General features: G+C 45.5%; 1 protein-coding gene across 4 annotated transcripts in view; it reads left to right on the plus strand.

Moving 5' to 3' along the window:
• LOC129821853 (neuronal PAS domain-containing protein 1-like) overlaps positions 1-19,948 on the plus strand; it is a 39,367-nt gene that overhangs the window by 13,394 nt on the left and 6,025 nt on the right. For all 4 annotated transcript variants that reach the window (XM_055879550.1, XM_055879548.1, XM_055879551.1 and 1 more), the window contains 4 exons: positions 2,237-2,403; positions 3,756-3,994; positions 15,697-15,764; positions 17,263-17,352. In XM_055879550.1, coding sequence (XP_055735525.1) covers positions 2,309-2,403; positions 3,756-3,994; positions 15,697-15,764; positions 17,263-17,352 — 492 coding nt within the window. In that variant the 5' untranslated portion in view covers positions 2,237-2,308. The remainder of the gene's footprint in view (positions 1-2,236; positions 2,404-3,755; positions 3,995-15,696; positions 15,765-17,262; positions 17,353-19,948) is intronic.

The raw sequence follows: 19,948 nt of genomic DNA on the forward strand, positions 1-19,948 counted from the left end.
GTTTGGACGTTTTAACACCTCCACGGTCCCTCGCTCTCTCTCTCCTTCTGTGAGATGGGGAACCAGCTGTCCTGTCAGGTGGTTGAGGGACCAGTCATACCGAATAGTAAACCTTTTAAAACAGACAGTATTTCATCGTGGTAAGAGGGGTAGAAAGAAAACGGAAAACGGGAAGATAACGGGAAGATAAGGGGAAATGGGAAACGGTAAAATAAGGAGAGGTGGTGCGGCTGTTGTCTTTCCCAGTGTCAAAGCAGGCGGCCTAACTGTATCGCTGCACAGGCCAATGTTACCCGGCCAATGTTACCCGGCTAACTCATTCATTTTGTATTTTTTAACGAGCGCTCCAAACATTCTATTCCATTCCATTCACTTCCATTCTATTTTATTCTATCCTATTCTATCCTATTCCAACTGACATTACCAGGGCTGACTGTGTCCCTGAGGTGTACAGTTAGGTGGGTGGGGGTCTTAGCTGGTATTTAGACCCAGCTCCCCCAGCCTTGGCCAGGTCATCTGTGGGGCTCTAGGGGAGAAATGTGAGGCATACAACAGCCATTTCCCCGCAGCCTGGGGAGCCAGTGGCATTCCAGCAGGCAATTGTCTGCGTGCTGTTTGCCTTAAATGTGTTCATTTGCCCGACTCCCCCAGTCAGAGCTCCGTGGGGAGGGTCGGAGCGCTCTAACAAACCTCTGACAGCTGGAGGCTCTAATTAAACGTCCCCCGCTGAAAACAGACAGCGGAGCGGCCAAACGAACTGACTCACCGACCGACCAACCCGACGGAGAGGCTCTGAACGGCGAACGCCCTCCCTTCCAGCCCTGTGCTGTCTACACGAGAGCCAGCCGCAGAGCAAAGAGCAGGGCAGCCACAGCATGAGGGGATCACACAGAGATACACACACAGATGTAAGCACATGCACGCACATGTCCCACACACAGGTGCTTGGATGCACACGTACGCATGCACACACCATAATACTTTTAGGTCCTGTGAACCAAAGTCATGCTGTTTTGGCAGGGCTACTGTAAGAGCCTCATCACAGTATGTTTTATATCTGAATAATCTTTTGTTGTTTTCAATAACCCTCCACAGATGACAGGGTTGACATACAGCTTGCTGTTTGCGGTACTGTAGAGAGCGTTTGGCGCGGTCCGTTTGGGGGGAGTGCATTAGTAGCCTCCCAACCTGCGACAAGGTTATGAAGCTGATTGAATAATTAGCGCTGAGGTCCCGTCCATTACGGCCCACGCCGCCGCTGATGTGCTGCCGGCCTTCTGTCTATAGAGATAGAGACGGACGGTCGATAGAGACACAGATTAGATAAGGACAGATAGGGTCAATTAAGAGATAAACATACAGGTACGGGACAGAGCGGCTGTGGGTGTGTGTGTGTGTGTGTGTGTGTGTGTGTGTGTGTGTGTGTGAGAGAAAGAGAGATGAGTGGAAGATACATTGTGTGACTTTTATTTCCCCAGCACACAATGCGATGTACTCAGCTAGCAAGGTTGGGGAGGGTGATGTAAAATGTCATTGTTACACACGGCTCAGGGATGGTGTGTCGGCTACAGAGATTCTACAGTGATGTGATGCCGGGTTGGGAATTGTGGTCACAGTCATGTTAAATGCACTAGAAAGTGTTCTCTTGTAGACAGACTAAGTAAACATCTCACCAAATTATGTTAAATTATATTTCTGGATTACCAAGATTAAATAGAAAGTCATTTAATTGAAATCTCAACGTAATGTGATGGCTTGGCCCGGCCCGGTCTGGTTCTACATATCCCAGCTCCCTACCCCAGCCTGACCCGATTCTACCCAGCCCAGCCTGGTTCCCCTCCCCTGGTACTGTTGACCCAGCGGTAGAGAGGGCACCCCTGGCCGCAGGGCAGGACACCATGCTGCTGCAGGCCACGTTGACCTTTTAAAGGTCACCAGAGCACAGAGGCAGAGAGGGGGAGGGGAAAGGGAGGCCAGCCAACTGGCACCGCTGGTGGACCTGGGAGCCAGAGGGTGAGTGCGTGGGGGAGGCAGGGGGGGTCTTCTAATGTCTCTGCTTTGCCCTGTCTTTGCTAACCAGAGTGAGACTTCTGTACTGAATGGCTTTTTTAGCACAGTGGACGTTCTTCAAAGCTTTTATAGAGACATGCATACCTAACTAACCATAATTCCCCCCCCCCCCTCTCTCGCTCTTTCTTTCTTTCTCTCTCTCTCTCTCGCTTCCTCACTCCTGCAGAGGGTCTGAGCCTGTCACAGCCTCGGCCAATCGCAGCCTCCGTTAGAGGTGGCGGCTGCGTGTGATTGGAGGATGGCGACCATGCCGTTCGTCAGCGAGGGAAAGTGTGTGAGCGTGGAGTGGGACTTCCTACAGGGACTACTGGCCAAACCCCCCACCCTGCCCTGGTGAGAAACACACTAATACACACACACACACACACACACACACACACACACACACACACACACACACACACACACACACACACACACACACACACACACACACACACACACACACACACATAATAGCATTGCATAGCGAGTGCTAACACACACAAACCCTTACTCATATTCTAAACCATCACACCCACACAGCCCCTCTCACACACACTGTACTGTATAGTAAAATGGTTATTGCTCTGTGGCCTTGGCTGTCAGGGCTGTTAATCCCTTTCCCTTAGTGGGAGATTACGTACATTTGGCTGGAATTATTAATGGGACGGTCATTTATAGGCGGATATAAAAACTAAGCAGAATCAATGGGTGAGTATCGATTGTTCTCTCAGGTGAGTTGAGCTCGTATAATAATGAGACGTTGTGGAGGACGGGGCTATTCTAAACACAGCTGTTTACACACCCTGGAGAACACCGATGTGTTGGCTGATTAGGACAAATACCACACACATGCATGCATGCAATAGCACACAAACACACACACACACACGGAAACATGCGTACACACACATTTTATTTTCTCAATTTCTCTCTCTATTGCCCTCTCTCACACACACACACACACACACACACACACACACACACACACACACACACACACACACACACACACACACCCTCCTGTGGCAGGCAGTCTGCAGGCCCGGAATGAGAATCGATGTCACAGACACGGGGGAGAAATGCTGTTTCTTTATTCTCTACCACAGACACAAACTGTGGAGTCGCCGTGACAACATAATTCTACCACTCAGGCCCCATTGAGGGGAGTCGATACCCAATCAGAGAGACAGGCTACCTGGGCCCTGGGCCCCCACTGCCACACGGCCCCTCCCCCTCCAATTGATCCCTCAATCACCGCTGCAGCCCAGCATCCGCCAGCCAGTCGCATGGCTGTGTGTGAGACGGAGAAAGAGCGAGAGAGTGTGGATGCTAGTGTGTGTGTGTGTGTGGGCGCGTGTGTGTGTTGGAAGCAGAGACTCTAGCTGTGCTGTGTAATAGCCATGTGTATACCAGTGTGACAGGGGAATAGACCCTGGTAGATGGAGCACTTTCTGTCTGTAATTACACAGACAGACAATCTGCTGGAGACGGTTAGAATTGAGATTGGTTCACTAACATCGCAGGTGTCATTATATACCTTTTAAATGACTATTCTCGGGTCAGCGTCAGCGCACACGAGCAAGCCCACTGGTGGTCGTTCTGCGGTCAATTAGGATTCCTTGTCAGTGCAGTTTTGGCATGAACCACACACCCTTTCCACCTACAGTTCCCCTCTGTTTCCTATCATTCTCCTCCTCCAGTTTGCAGAACCTGCGGAAGGAGAAGTCTCGTAATGCCGCTCGTTCCCGTCGCGGCAAGGAGAACTTTGAGTTCTTTGAGCTGGCCAAGATGCTGCCTCTCCCCGGGGCCATCACCAGCCAGCTGGACAAGGCGTCGGTCATCCGTCTCACCATCAGCTACTTGCACATGTGCACCTTCGCCAGCCAGGGAGACCCGCCCTGGTGCCCCCTGCTGGAGGGAGAGAACCACTGCAGCAAAGGTGAGCTCTCACCCTTACCTTACCTTACCCAGGATCTTAACCTGGAATGACTGGAAAACTCAGTCACCGATGCTGCAAACAAAAGCAGTTTGAAAATGTTACTGTAGGTGTATCAGCATTGTAACAGCACTATAATATTCTATCTAGTCCCTCACCCAACGCACCGCACAGACACACATCTCCCTATACCTGATTGACCTTCCCCCTCGTCACAGAAAAAGAGAGAGCGAGAGAGACAGAGACAGAAAGATGGACAGAGAGAGGGTGAGAGCAGGAGACCGGGAGAGAAATAAAGAGAGGTAGAGAGACAGACAGACAAAGAGACAGACAGAGCGAGAAACAGACAGAGAGACACAAAGACAGAGAGATGATGCACAAAGGAAGGAGGAGCCTGGTGCGGATGGTAATTACAGAAATTAGCTATATAATGAGGAGAGTGTGATTATAAAGGTTGTCTAATTGCTACTGTTACTGAGGGGAAACAACTCAGCTACAATTAAGTGTGTGTGTGTGTGTGTGTGTGTGTGTGTGTGTGTGTGTGTGTGTGTGTGTGTGTGTGTGTGTGTGTGTGTGTGTGTGTGTGTGTGTGTGTGTGTGTGTGTGGGTGTGTGTGTCAATGGTTGCAGAAGTGTTTGTCTGTGTGGGTGCGTTATCATTTTTTGCACCAGTGTGTGTGTTACTGTTACTCTCAGCAAGTCCTCCTGAAATGGGACGAACCCATGATAGCTCATTGATACTGTATGAGATACGAAGATATGGATAGTATGTACCTAGCGAACAATGGCAGTCCAGTTCTCATATGCCCATACATTCGCTTATTTTACGAGAAAGTCTTTGAAGGACTCATAGACTTTACTGTATGCGATTTTATTACCATTGTTTGGTGAATATGTTTTTCGAGGAGCCGGCCTTGGAAGAAGCCTGGTGAAAGCAAGACGTGGACATCTCATTGAAAAGCACATCTATCTATTCAATGCTTCGATCAATCTTCCGTTGACGTTCATGCACCTGTGGAATCGCGTTCAATCCGCTCGCAGATGTTCTAACAAAGCCTTACAAATGCATCTATGGCAGTCTGGAGCCGTCCCCCCCTCACACATCTCAATGCGTACGGTGCTGTATGTATGCAGTACATCTAACCATTGATCTATTTTTAATGTCTGAAATCTATACTGAAGTTCCACCTGGGGGGGAAAAAATAAGTCATTCTCCTCTATACATCAGCCTTCAGCAAACGGGAAAGTACGACGCACGCACAGAGGTTAATGTTGAGCGTGATGCTGGACTGGAGGTCATCTACCCGAGAACCGAGCGGTTCCGGATCCAGAATTCTAAATAATGACACAGGTCTGGGTCGGATCGGATACGATTGCCTCGGGTAGTTGCAACTGTAGGATGAGAAACCTCATGCACTGCAGCCTCAATTAGCATAGCGAGCTAACGTTAGCGAGCTTAATCAGCTAGTCCCGGTTTGATGCAGTCAAGATACGTACTATGTGATGATATTTGAGGATAAATAACCTATCTATGGCAGCTATTAGTCTACTATAGCGCGAGGCGGCTTGGTTGGTCGCTGCCCTTTCGAAAAAAGATTGCAGTCAGAGTGCACTATGACTGCAGTACACTGCAGCACAACCGCAGGCCGAGTGCAGTATAACTGCAGTATGCTGCAAATACTGCATCCAAGTGACACCATTTTTTTTTTTTTTACTGCAATAATTTTGCAGTGTAACTGTTTGCTGATGATCTGGTGCTTCTGTCCCCAATCAAGGAGGGCCTACATAAGCACCAAGATACATCAGCACCTACATCTGCACAGATTCTGTCAGACATTGGCCCTGACAGCAAATCTCAGTAAGACAAAAATAATGGTGTTCCAAAAAAGGTCCAGTTCCCAGGACCACGAATACAAATTCCATCTAGACACCGTTACCGTAGAGCACACAAAAAACTATACATACCTTGGCCTAAACATCAGCGCCACAGGTAATTTCCACAAAGCTGTGAATGATCTGAGAGACAAGGAGGGCCTTCTATGCTATCAAAAGGAACATAAAATTAAACTTACCAATTAGGATCTGGCTAAAATACTTGAATCAGTTATAGAACCCATTGGCCTTTATGGTTGTGAGGTCTGGAGTCCACTCACCAACCATGAATTCACAAAATGGGACGAATACCAAATTGAGACTGCATGCAGAATTCTGCAAGAATATCCTACATGTACAACGTAAAACACCAAATAATGTGTGCGGAACAGAATTAGGCTGATACCCGCTAATTATCAAAATCCAGAAAAGAGCCGTTAAATTCCACAATCACCTAAAAGGAAGCGATTCCCAAACCTTCCATAACAAAGCCATCACCTACAGAGAGATGAACCTGGAGAAGAGCCCCCTAAGCAAGCTGGTTCTGGGGCTCTGTACACAAACAGACCCCACAGAGCCCCAGGACAGCAACACAATTAGACCCAACCAAATCATGAGAAAACAAAAAGATAATTACTTGACACATTGGAAAGAATTTACAAAAAAACTGAGCAAACTAGAATACTATTTGGCTCTAAACAGAGAGTACACAGTGGCAGAATACCTGACCTCTGTGACTGACCCAAACTTAAAGGAAAGCTTTGACTATGTACAGACTCAGTGAGTATAGCCTTGCTATTGAGAAAGGCCGCCGTAGGCAGACCTGGCTCTCAAGAGAAGACAGGCTATGTGCACACTGCCCACAAAACGAGGTGGAAACTGAGCTGCACTTCCTAATCTCCTGCCAAATGTATGACCATATTAGAGACACATATTTCCCTCAGATTACACAGATCCACAAAGAAATCGTAAACAAACCCAATTTTGGTAAACTCCCATATCTACTGGGTGAAATACCACAGTGTGCATCACAGCAGCAAGATTTGTGGCCTGTTGCAACAATTGAAGAACAAACACCATTGTAAATACAACCCATATATATGTTTATTTATTTTCCCTGTAATGTCTTTATTCTTTTAGAACTTTTGTGAGTGTAATGTTTACTGTTAATTTGTATTGTTAATTTCACCTTTGTTTATTATCTAGTTCACTTGCTTTGGTAATGTTAACATATGTTTCCCATGCAAATAAAGCCATTAAATTGAAGAGGGAGAGAGAGAGACTCAGGTCATGGTGTCAGTCTCCACAATTCAGAATTTAAATGCCTACTCTTCGCAGATGACCTATACCTGCTGTCACCCACAGCACATGGTCTACAGCAGAGCCTGGACCTGCTAGAGCAGTACTGTCAGACCTGGGCCCTGGCAGTAAACCCCGAAAAGACTCAAATAATGATTTACCAGAGAAGATCCAGATCTCAGGGAATTAGACCAAAGTTCTCAATTGGTACAAAATATATAGAGTACTGCACACACTACAATTACTTCGGTTTAAAAATAAGCTCAACTGGACACCTGAATGAGGCAGTGAATGAACTGAGAGAGAAAGCACGCAGGGCATTCTATGCCATTAAAAAGCAAATTAAAATCGAAATACCCATTAAAATTTGGCTAATACAAATTGAATATGTCATTGAACCAATTGCACTTTATGGCAGCGAGGTGTGGGGTCCACTTGCAAAACAAGATTTCATAAAATGGGACAAACACTTCATTGAAACCCTTTATGCAGAGTTCTGTAAGATTCTCCTACATGTCCAGAGGAAAACTACAAACAATGCATGCAGGGCAGAATTAGGCAAATATCCACTAATAATAAAAACTAAAAAAAGAGCAATTAAGTTTTGGAAACATCTAAAATACAGTGACCCCCTCTTATATCACTACCAAGCCCTGCAATGCCAAGAGCTGAGCAAAGAAAAGAGTCCCCTCATCCAGCTGGTCCTGGGGCTGAGTTCACAAACCTGTTCTACTAACACACTGAAGCCTCAGGACCAGAACATCCAATCAATCAGGATAAACCAAATTACAACACAGTCAAAACAAAACTATATTGCTTATTGGAAAACACAAGTACAAACACAAAGCAAAATGCAGTGCTATCTGGCCCGAAATCGACAGTACACTGTGGCTAAATATTTGACTGGTTACTGATCAAAACCTTAGAAAAACCTTGACAAAATACAGGCTCAGTGAGCACAGCCTTGCCATTGAGAAGGGTAGACACAGGAAAACCTGGCTCCCTGTAGAGGAAAGGCTGTGCAACCACTGAACAACAGCAGAACCTGAGACGGAGCTGCATTTCCTGACAAAATGTAAAAAATATAAAACAATTAGAGAGTGTCATTTTCTAAAATTAGAAACCCTTATTCAAGGTTTCAAAGACCTCTCTGATGAGAGTAGGCTACCCGTCCTGTTGGGGGAGGACGCAGAGAGCTGTTGGTTGGCAGCGCACTACATTGCTGCCTGCCATAAGTTGAGGGACAGTGTCTGACAAACTAATCAACCTGCACATGTCCTCTACTGTATGCTTATTGTTATTGTTGAATGTATGGTTATTTTGACACTTGGTTATTGTTGTTGCTGTTGTCCCATTGACAATTTTGATTCTCATTTTTATATTGTAAATATCCAAAATAAGCTTTGGCAATATGTACATTGTTACGTCATGCCAATAAAGCAAATTGAATTGAATTGAATTGAATTGAGAGAGAGAGAGAGAGAGAGAGAGAGAGAGAGAGAGAGGGAGGTGGTGAAGAGGAAAATAAGTAGCTGTAGAAAGGGAGAGGACCAGTGAAGTAAAATGTTTTTTTCACAAATTGTGTCTGTGGTGGGGGTTGGGTCTACAGTAGAGTGCGTTAGTCCTGAACCTTTCATTGAATGTATTATTCAAGACTACTGTATATGCACAGGTGATTTGAGCTTTTGAGACAATCTCTTTTTCAGATATGACTTCCACCCTGTAGAAATGCCAAATATGAACCTGTCTATTTACAGAAACATCTCAGTATTTAGCAGTTTTACAATATTGTAGAGATGTTTTCTCATGGCCGAATACACTGACAGACAACACAAGCCTTTCAGATCCTCTAAGGACTACATCCAGCAATTAGGGACCAGCTGTTTGTGAGGTCAAACTCACGTCTCTCTCTCGCTCTCTCTCTCTCTCTCTCTGTCTCTCTGTCTCTCTCTCTCTCTCTCTCTCTCTCTCTCTCTCTCTCTCTGTCTAGCTGTCTCTTGACTTTTAGTCTGCCTCTCATTTCTATCTCTCTGTCGCTCTCTCTGTCATCTTTCTCTCTCTTTCCCCCTCTCTGTCTTACCGTCTCCTGATCACCTCTCCTCTGTCTCTCTCCTTCACTCTCACAATGTCTGCCTCTCCCCTAATTCTCAGCGTTTAAAGTGGCGATGGCTTTTAAGGGAAGTTAATTGCACTCAAATTATGGTCGACCGCAGAAGGAGCGACAGAGAAAGAGACACAGGGAGCGAGCGAGAGAGGGATTGCAGAGTGAGAGGATAATTGCGGTGGAGAAGGACGTTGCGATTATGGCCGCTCTTTCTCTCCCGTCTGTCGTCTCAAACTGTTCCTACAGGGATAACAGACACACACACACGCACACTCTTGGATAACCATCAAAATTGGAACTCAGTAAACAAGTTGCTATCTGATGAGGTTCACATATGAAAAGACAACTAGCATAAGTAAACTCGAGTAAGAAAGAGACAAAACACGTGGTGGGCTATCTACAGTCAGGTCCAAAATTATTGGCACCCTTGATAAAGATGAGCAAAAAAAAGACTATCAAATAAATAATAGAATAAGCCATAGTGTATGCTTAAAAAAAATGGAAAACGATATTATTTTAAACAATTGCTCCGAGAAAGAGAAATGGTTTTTTTTTTCTCAAAAATATAGGGGTAAAAATGATTGCCATCCCTGTTTTCAAAAACGTTCACTGAAACATTTTCTGAAATGTTGGAGGACACATTTGGGAGGGATCTTAGACAATTCCACTGGTGTGTGTGGCCAAAGAGCTCTATTTTCAAGTCATCCAACAAATGGAAACTTCTGGAGTCTGCTAAAAGGCATTGGCACTTGGATTTGAACCGATGCTATGGTAAAATGACATGAAAATACAGTCCTTTTGGCAACGCACAGCAGTGGAATTGTTTAAGATCCCTTCCAAATGTGTACCTCATACCTACTGTAAAATATGGTGGTGTATCTTTGATGTTATGGGGTTATTTTGCTTCCACTGGTCCTGGCACCCATGTTAAGGTTATAATGGTATCATGAACTTTACCGAGAACTAGGACATTTTAGCCAAAAACCTGGTTGCCTCTTTTAGTAACTTGGCCACTAGTGGATCTTCCAGCAAAGACAATAACCCCAAGCACACATCAAAATCCACAAAGAAATGGTTAATTGGCTACAAAATCAACAATGTGCAATGGCGATCTCAGTCTCCGGCCTTGGACCGCATTGAGAATCTGTAATCTGTTGTTTGAATTGAAGAGGGCAGTCCATAAGCGCAGGTGAGGAATATCAACTGGAAAGATTCTGTATGGAGGGTCTAAGATCTCTAATAATACAGTGCCTTCAGAAAGTATTCAGACCCCTTGACTTATTTCAAATGTTGTGTTACTGCCTGAATTCAAAATGGATTTAAGTAGATGTTTTCTCTCACCCATCTACACACAATACCACACGATTACAAAGTGAAAACAGGTTTTTGGACTCTTTAGCTAAATGATTGAAAATGAAATACATAAATCTCTCATTTACGTATATTCGGTCATATTCAGACCCCTTGACTTTTCCACATTTTGTTACGTTACAGCCTTATTCTAAAATGGATAAATAGTTGTTTTCCCTCATCAATCTACACACAATACCCCATAATGACAAAGCAAAAACTGGTTTTTAGAAATGTTAGCAAATGTATTAAAAATAACAAATGGAAATATCACATTTACATAAGTATTCAGACTCTTTACTCAGTACTTTGTTGAAGCACATTTGGGAGTGATTACAGTCTCGAGTCTTCTTGGGTATGACGCTACAAGCTTGGGCCACCTGTATTTGGGGAGTTTCTCCCATTCTTCTCTGCAGATCCTCTCAAGCTGTGTCAGGTTGAATGGGGAGCGTCGCTGCACAGCTATTTTCATATGTTCGATCGAGTTGAAGTCCGGGCTCTTGCTGGGCCACTCAAGGACATTCAAAGACTTGTCCCAAAAGCAGCTCCTGCGTTGTCTTGGCTGTGTGCTTAGAGTTGTTGTCCTGTTGGAAGGTGAACCTTCGCCCCCAGTCTGAGGTTCTGAGTGCTCTGGAACAGGTTTCCATCAAGGATCTCTTTGTACTTTGCTCCATTCATCTTTGCCTTGATCCTGACTAGTCTCCCAGACGTGACGCTTGGCATTCAGGCCAAAGAGTTCAATCTTGGTTTTATCAGACCAGAGAATCTTGTTTCTTATGGTCTGTCCTTTAGGTGCCTTTTTGCAAACTCCAAGCGGGCTGTCATGTGCCTTTTGCTGAGGAGTGGCTTCTGTCTGGCCACTCTAACATAAAAGCCTGATTGCTGGAGTGCTGCAGAATTTTTGTCCTTCTGGAAGTTTCTCCCATCCCCGCAGAGGAACTCCGGAGCTCTGTCAGAGTGACCATCGGGTTCTTGGTCACCTCCCTGACCAACACCATTCTCCCCCGATTGCTCAGTTTGCTCAGATCGGGCGGCCAGCTCTAGGAAGAGTCTTGGTGGTTCCAAACTTTTCCATTTAAGAATGATGAAAGCCACTGTGTTCTTGGGGACCTGCAATGCTGCAGAAATGTTTTGGTATTCTTCTCCAGATCTGTGCTTCGACACACAAACCTGTCTCGGAGCTCTACAGACAATTCCTTCAACCTCATGGCTTGGTTTTTGCTCTGACATGCACTGTCAACTGTGGAACCTTATATAGACAGGTGTGTGCCTTTCCAAATCATGTCCAATCAATTGAATTTACCACAGGTGGACTCCAATGAAGTTGTAGAAACATCTCAAGGATGATCAATGGAAACAGGATGCATCCGACCTCAATTTCGAATTTCATAGCAAAGGGTCTGAATACTTATGTAAATAAGGTATTTCAGTTTTTTTTATGTATACATTTGCAAACATTTCTAAAAACCTGTTTTGCTTTGTCATTATGGGGTATTGTGTGTAGATGGATAAAGAAAATGGAATCCATTTTAGAATAAGGCTGTAACGTAACAAAATGTGTAAAAAGTCAAGGGGTCTGAATACTTTCTGAATGTACTGTAAGTATTCACACCCCTGAGTCAATGCATCTTAGAACCACCTTTGTCAGTGATTACAGCTGTGACTTTATGAGCTTTGCACACCTTGATTGTACAATATTTGCACAAATCTTTTCAAATTTCTTCAAGTTGGTTGTTGATCATTCCTAAACAGCCATTTTCAAGTTTTGCCATAGACCTTCAAGCCGATTTAAGTCAAAGCTGTAACTAGGCCACTCATGAACATTTCATGTCGTCTTGGTAAGCAACTCCAGTGTACAGTATATTTGGCCTCGTGTTTTAGGTTATTGTCCTGCTGAAAGGTGAATATGTCTCCCATTGTCTGTTGTAAAGCAGACTGAACCACGTTTTCCTGGTTTTGCCTGTGCTTACCTCTATTCTTATCATTTTTATCTTAAAAAACTCCCTAGTACTTGCCGATGACAAGCATACCCATAACATGATGCAGCCACCACCATGCTTGAAAATATGAAGAGTGGTACTCGGTGATGTGTTGTGTTGGATTTGCCCCAAACATAACGCTTTGTATTCAAGACATAAAATTCATTTCTCTGCCACCATTTTGGCAGTTTTACTTTAGTGCCTTATTCCAAACAAGATGCATGTTTAGGAATATTTCTATTCTGTACAGGCTTCCTTCTTTTCACTCTGTCATTTAGGTTAGTATTGTGGCGTAAATACAATGTTGTTGATCCATCCTCAGTTTTCTCCTATCACAGCCATTAAACTCCTTAACTGTTTTAAAGTCACCAATGGGCTCATGGTGAAATCCCTGAGTGGTTTCCTTCCTCTCCCGCAAGTTAGGAAGGATGCCTGTATCCTTTGTATGCAACTCATTATGTGACTTTTTAAGCACATGTTTACTACTGAACTTATTTAGGCTTGCCAATACAAAGGCGTTGAAAACTTAATGACTCAGGACATTTCAGCGTTTAATTTTCCTTTTTTTTTATGTCTAAAAACACAATTTCACTTTGACATAATGGGTTATTGTGTGTGACACAAAATCTAATTTTAATCCATTTTAAATTCAGGCCGAAACACAACAAATTGTGGAAAAAGTCAAGGGGTGTGAATACTTTCTGAAGGGACTATTGTATTTTATTTAACTAGGCAAGTCAGTTTTAAGAACAAATTCTTATTTACAATGACGGCCTACCGGTGAACAGTGGGTTAACTGCCTTATTCAGGGGCAGAAGGACAGATTTTTACCTTGTCAGCTCGGGGATTCGAACCAGCAACCTTTCAGTTACTGGTCCAACGCTCTAACCACTAGGCCTTTTGTATGTTGTATGTTATCCAATCTCATATTTTGTTTATAGAAAAAGGCTCAGGGCCGTTATCCTCGCATGGTGAGGTATTGAACGGTATTAGAAAGCAGGTTGCCACTAATGTAGACCCATACGTTTTTGAGAAAATCGAAATATGACTTCAAACTAAACTATTTATCTGAGCAATTTTAATGGTATAAAATACTATAATAGTCAACAAATGTTTTGCATACATACAATATAGCTCGGTATTTGTATTATTTGTTTACTCGTTTTTTTGCTCATCTTTTTCAAGGGTTCCAATCATTTTCAACCTGACTGTATTTGGTTCCCGTGGAAACTTCATAACTTGTTTAAAAAAGTTGACAGCTAGGGGGTGGAAAGTAAAAAAAAAAAAAGAAAAAAAGAGAGGTGGGGAGGATGAGTGAACTTGGACTAAATTATGTATAGAACAGAAGCATAAAAATCAAGCAATCAAATGTCTCTCTTCTATCAGTGCAGAACATCAGGAAGACCCCAACATTGACCTGCGAGTCACACTGTAATTAACGTGGCTTCAACCCATTCCTCAAATGAAATTAATCCATGCAAATCTAGCCAAGCTAATGAAAAGTCAATGTGATAGAAAGTACCCCAAGAGCTCTCCTATGACACACACACACACACACACACACACACACACACACACACACACACACACACACACACACACACACACACACACACACACACACACACACACACACACACACAACCTGTTGAGGCTGTTTTGGTTTCATGGCCACCCAATTGTGTGACCCCAGGCATGGCAGGCAGGCGGGTGGAGTGACTGTAGTAAATGGATCTGTGTGTAGACTCATCCGTCAGCCCCACTGGCCTCATGTCACACCCACCATTTCCTCAGGCCCCCTGACAGTATTCATCGCCACTGATCACCAGCAGCATCTCCAGGGACCCACGGGGGGGATGCGATGCTGTGTGTTATGATGATGGGGGTTGGTACCAGACCCCCAGTGGCCCAGCCCTCTCCCCGTAGCCCCACTAGGGTCCTTGCAGGCAGGCAGAGCGACAGGGTCCCCTCCCCCTCTGGGTTAGCTTCTGAGTTGTGGCTGTAAGGTCCCCAGCCCCAGACCCCCTTTTCAGCCTGAATGGACCAGCCTCATTGATATTCCTACGCTTTCACACAAGGGTACCCCAATCTCACAATGGCACTGTGGCTTTGTCCGGCAACTGTGTATTTATGAGAGTGTGTGTGGTGGGGGATTTGTATGTGTGTACAAGTCTACTGGAATGCCTTCTGTTCTGTTGGCTGACCGATGGCAGGGACACGACAAAGAGACGGATGGGGGATGGATGTGTGCCCCCCCCCCACCTCCGTGTTCAGTTGTAACCCAGAACAGCACTTTAATTTTGCTGTCATAACGTGTATTGATTTCCCAAAGCCTTGCAACGACACATGGACGTCTGGCGTTCCCTTCACGCACTCGCTCGCATGCACACACACATTAACACACACACTGCCGCTGCCTGCTCAGAGCACAGTGTTCAAAAACAAACCTGGTAGAGCCACACACACACACACACACACACACACACACACACACACACACACACACACACACACACACACACACACACACACACACACACACACACACACACACACACACACTCTTTATGAAATAAAACGGTAAAAACGTGATTTGTGGATTCATCCCCCATCTCTCTCCTCTCTTTCTCTCTCTCGCTCTCCCTCTCTTACACAGTCACACACACACACATAATCTCTATCCATCTTTCTCCCTTTCTGTCGCTGTCTATCTCGGTTTCTCTCTCTGTCTCTTTTTGTTCTATTTCTCTCTTCCTGTCAGTTGTAATTACCTCTGTAAACAGCTCTACTTTGATGGCAATGCTTCTGTGATAGCTTGTGTTTGGGGTGCATAAGGAGTGGTGAGGCTGTGTGGAGCGAGCGTGTGTGTGTGTGTGTGTGTGTGTGTGTGTGTGTGTTAAAAACACAGCCATTTCCCAAGGACCAGCTAAATCAACTACACTACTATTCCAAAAGAAGATTGAAAGTATAACTTCAAGTTGCAGGCTAACAATGAAGCATCTGTTAAAAGTGATTAGTTGCCTCGTGTCTCTGATCTGTGTCGATCAGTGTGTGTCGATCAGTGTGTGGTGATCTGTTGTGTGGTGATCTGTGTCCCTGCAGTGCGACGCTCCTCCCACTCTCTGGCCACTGACATGTTCGAACAGCACCTGGGAGCACACCTGTTACAGGTAAACAGCACACACACACACACACACACGGACACACACACACACGGACACACACACACACGGACACACACACACACACACGGACACACACATACACACACACACACACACACACACACACACACACACACACACCTCTAAAATGACCGCGTTTCATCTCAAATGGATTTGTTATATGAACCTTTATACACGTGTCATTGAGAACAAACAGTCGTTGAGAATAGTACACATTTAGACAGGTTACTCAAGAGGTACATTCTCTGAACATTTGTTTGTTGCCATGTTTAATCTATTTAAATGTTTCCCCAAAAATAGTCAAATATTCAACCACGCAAATAGGATTCTTGTTATAACATGCTGTAATTGTTCATGGGATAAGGTAGCCATATTTATTCCCGTGACAGTCTGACAGTGGGATGCTGTTTCTCCGCGTCACGTCTCCCTCCTGCGTGTACAGACGTGCGTGAACCCCCTCCGATGTCTCATCGTGATCAGTGCTCGCTAACTGTCTGCGCTCCAGCGAGTCAACACTCGTAAAAAAACAAAACACAAAAACAGCCGGCGCCGCCCCGCCGTAGTACTATCAATGACCGCCAAACACCAATAAATGACTGGAGTACAGAAAAGAGAAAGAGGGCGATAAAGCGAGGGAGGGAAAGAAGATAGAAGTGAAAGAGGCGGGGTGTATAGAATGTCCTGAATGAGAGAGGTATGCCAAGACAAAAGACTGCCGTCTGCGCCGAACGTTCTGAGGGGGAACGGCACTGATGGAAATCAAATTAGCGCTTCTGAACACGCTAGGATTCTTTCCTCTTGCCGTACCTCTGTCAGTAATAGCTTGATAATTGCACTTTATTTCTCCGCCATTCATCCGGGCTCGCCGCGCCCCACCCCCCGGCCACCGCATTTGCATACTGAATGTGTCGGTTGCATAAATTACCGCCACTTTAGCGCCGCCGCCAAAATAGCAATCTTTCTTCGGGGCAAAGTGGCCCTAGCTTCCCAGCACACCACTACTCAGTTGTGTGGAAGCTTGTTATTACAACAAATATTATTCTGTGAAGGAGTCCTTCCTAACAGGGTTACTGTATACCTTATCACTTATCATCATAATCACCACTCCCTGTCTCTACCTACCTACCGGTGTCTCTGGTCAGCAGACAAACAGAACAGGAAACACCATGCCGTCCTACTGTTATTAACACTGATTGAAACCACTCTGCTGGTGTCTTCCTGCTCTTTGTTTAATGTGCCTCGTTGACTCTCTGAACAGGCTGCTGGTGTTTACCAGTAGTGTGTCGTGTGTACCTGAGGAGCCAGCCAGACAGGACTGTTGAAGTTGGGGGAGGTGGGAGAGACTGAGCGGTGAAGGGCTGGTTGTTGGTGGTTCTCCAGCGGCAGGCAGCAGCTCATTGTAATTTGCTCAATACACACTAATTGCTCTAATTTGTCTGTCTGTCTGGCTGTGCGTGTGTGTGTGTGTGTGTTGCTTCCACAGTCTCTGGACGGTTTTGTGTTTGTGGTAAGCTCGGAGGGACGATTCCTCTACATATCAGAGACTGTTTCCATCTACCTGGGCCTCTCACAGGTAAGGCCTTCTGTACACACGCACACACACGCACTGACACTCAGTCACTCACATTGCTACTCATACAGGCTACTCCCATCATCTCTCTTTTCATATCAGATGTTGCAATGTGTTTGGGGGTGTTCCCACCTTTGTGTGTGTCTAGATGTCTTTGACTGTTCTCTTGTGCTTGTCTCTCTAGTCCCCCCCCCCCCCCTCCAGGTGCTCACCTCTGTTGATTGCCTGTGGCCTCTTGTACTGTGAATGTTAAGACCTGCCATTTCGACCAGATGCATAAATAATAACAGTAATTACTGGCCCAGCAATCAAAGTGTCGCCCCTGCGCGCAGGCCCTGTCTAGGGGAGCAAATCGATAGGCATCTTAAAAGCCCCATTGATTGTGGGGAGGAGAAAAAACACCAAGGGGGACGAGGAGACAGATAGGAGGAGGAGAGGAGAGGAGGGCAGTGATAAGATATGTTTGGAAGAAAAAACATGGAGGATACAGAATGAGAGAGAGAAAAGAGGGAGGATATTACAATGGCGGTGGTATTTGAGTGGATGTTAAAAGGGGGAATTTGGGTGTGATTGGGAGTCCGCCCAAGTTGGATTGGACTGTCCTGGAGATAGGCTAGTAGTGGCGTGTGTTTGCGTGTGCAAGTGCGTGTGCAGGTGCCGGTTTGTTTGCGTCACAGTCGGGTATATCTCCTGTTAACTGTTGGTAAACACAAACTTAAAATCTAATTATGAAATATATCTGAACAGATGTGAACAGACTACACAGCCAAATGGCAATGGATAGAGAGAAAGAAGCAGCGCACTGGGGATTTTGGTATGCAAATAGAGCTTAAATGTGCAGTTGAAGTGAAATGCATCACGGGACTGAATAGGTAAACAACAAAGGCCATTCTTATTCATTAAACAGATGGCCTCACTAGTCAAATCTCCTCAAACAGAACTAAACCCACCGGCCTTAAAACGAAATTACAATCGAGATTTACCTTAATTCCAAAACACACGCTACCACGTTTAGAAACTGACAGAGAGAGAAAGACTGAAAGACAAAAAGAGAGAGAGACAGAAAGAGGGATGTAGGTGGGAGAAAGGGCATGCACACTTTAATAGAACAAATCCCCGCCTCTCAGGGAGGAGAGACGGAGAGAAGAAAAACAAGTGAGAAGGGAAATGTAACTGGTGGTTGTTGTTGGAGGGCATGTATCTCCCTGTGGACCGCCCTGTCCTGTCCCCCAGCCTAACCCCTCTGCCCTGGCTTACCCACGGGGACCCTCTCCAGACAGTGGGGTTTCTTAGACAGGCTTAGCCCAGGTCAGGCACCTTGACCAAGGGCACAGCCCACCGTCCGCTCCCCTGCTACCTGGAGGTGATCATGTCCCTCACCCCGGTTCTCCTGGCCGGAGAGGCCAGCTCTGAAACCAGGACCCCAGGTCCTACTACTCAACCCCCCTTACCTGCTACATGGCAGGAGGTAGGATGGAGGAATGGAGGATGGGGGAATTGATCCTGGACTGGTTAGTATGCAGCCCCCATCACTCCCCCTCCCTCTCTCCTCTTCCATCCGTCAGCAGCAGGCTGAGAGTGTGTTGTGGACGACTGCCCGGATGCCTCATACATATTAAAGCACCCTGCTATTATTTATATCAGGTCTCCCCCTCTCTCAACCCCTCCACCCCCCACCTCACACACTATACCTGTGTCTTTCTCTGTCTCCCTCGCTCTCCTTTCTGATTTTCCCTCGCTCTCCTTCCTCTATTTTTCAGCTGCCTCTTTCCCCAATAGTTTTTTCTCTCTCCACTCCCTGTGACTGTAGACTGACAGGTAAAGTACCATAGACGTCTGTATTACCCTTTACTGAGGGAGGGCAAAAGGACTGTGGGAAGCCTGGGGTACTCCAGGGCTGACTTCCTGTCTCTGCCAGGAGATTCGGGTCCGTTTACGTCTCGTTTAGCTCTAGCAACTCATTAACACCGGGCTGTTTTAAAACTTTTATCTCTCCGCTGATCCCTCTTACTTACTCCCCTCCTCTTCCCCTCTGTTTTTTTACACTTTAGAGGAGCTAGCCGTCCTTTTTTCTCTCTTTGTTCACACTTAATCTGTGCTCCCTCGCTCAGCTCTCTGGCTGTGATGTCCTTGAAGGCCTGCTGGAAATCCCATAAAGCCCACACTAAATGGATCTAATCCTTAATAAATGGGTTTGTCCTACAGACAAGGGTGTGAGGCTGCAGGCAGGCAGCCAAGCAGGGACCAGGCAGCCAAGCAGGGAGCAGGCAGCCAAGCAGGGAGCAGGCAGCTAGGCAGGAAGCAGGCAGGCAGGCCGGGAGCAAGGCAGGCGCTTTATCAAATGGAATGGAATCTAACCCGTTCTCATTGTGTTTTTATGGATGCCATGCCAGAGCCTTAAATGCTGTTATTATTACCTTAAATGTTTAGAGTAGGATACTATGATGCAGGAGGATGATAGCTGGGAGGTGTTAGTGGTCTTTATCCCTCTCCGGGAGTGGGCTGGATACGCTCATGCCTATGAATTAATAGGGAATGAATGAACAGATTAAAATAGTCAAATCTGACCTTCAAAGATGCTGTATCCCTGGTGTCTCTT

Source organism: Salvelinus fontinalis, chromosome 24, assembly GCF_029448725.1.
Source record: "Salvelinus fontinalis isolate EN_2023a chromosome 24, ASM2944872v1, whole genome shotgun sequence".
Lineage (NCBI taxonomy): Eukaryota > Metazoa > Chordata > Actinopteri > Salmoniformes > Salmonidae > Salvelinus > Salvelinus fontinalis.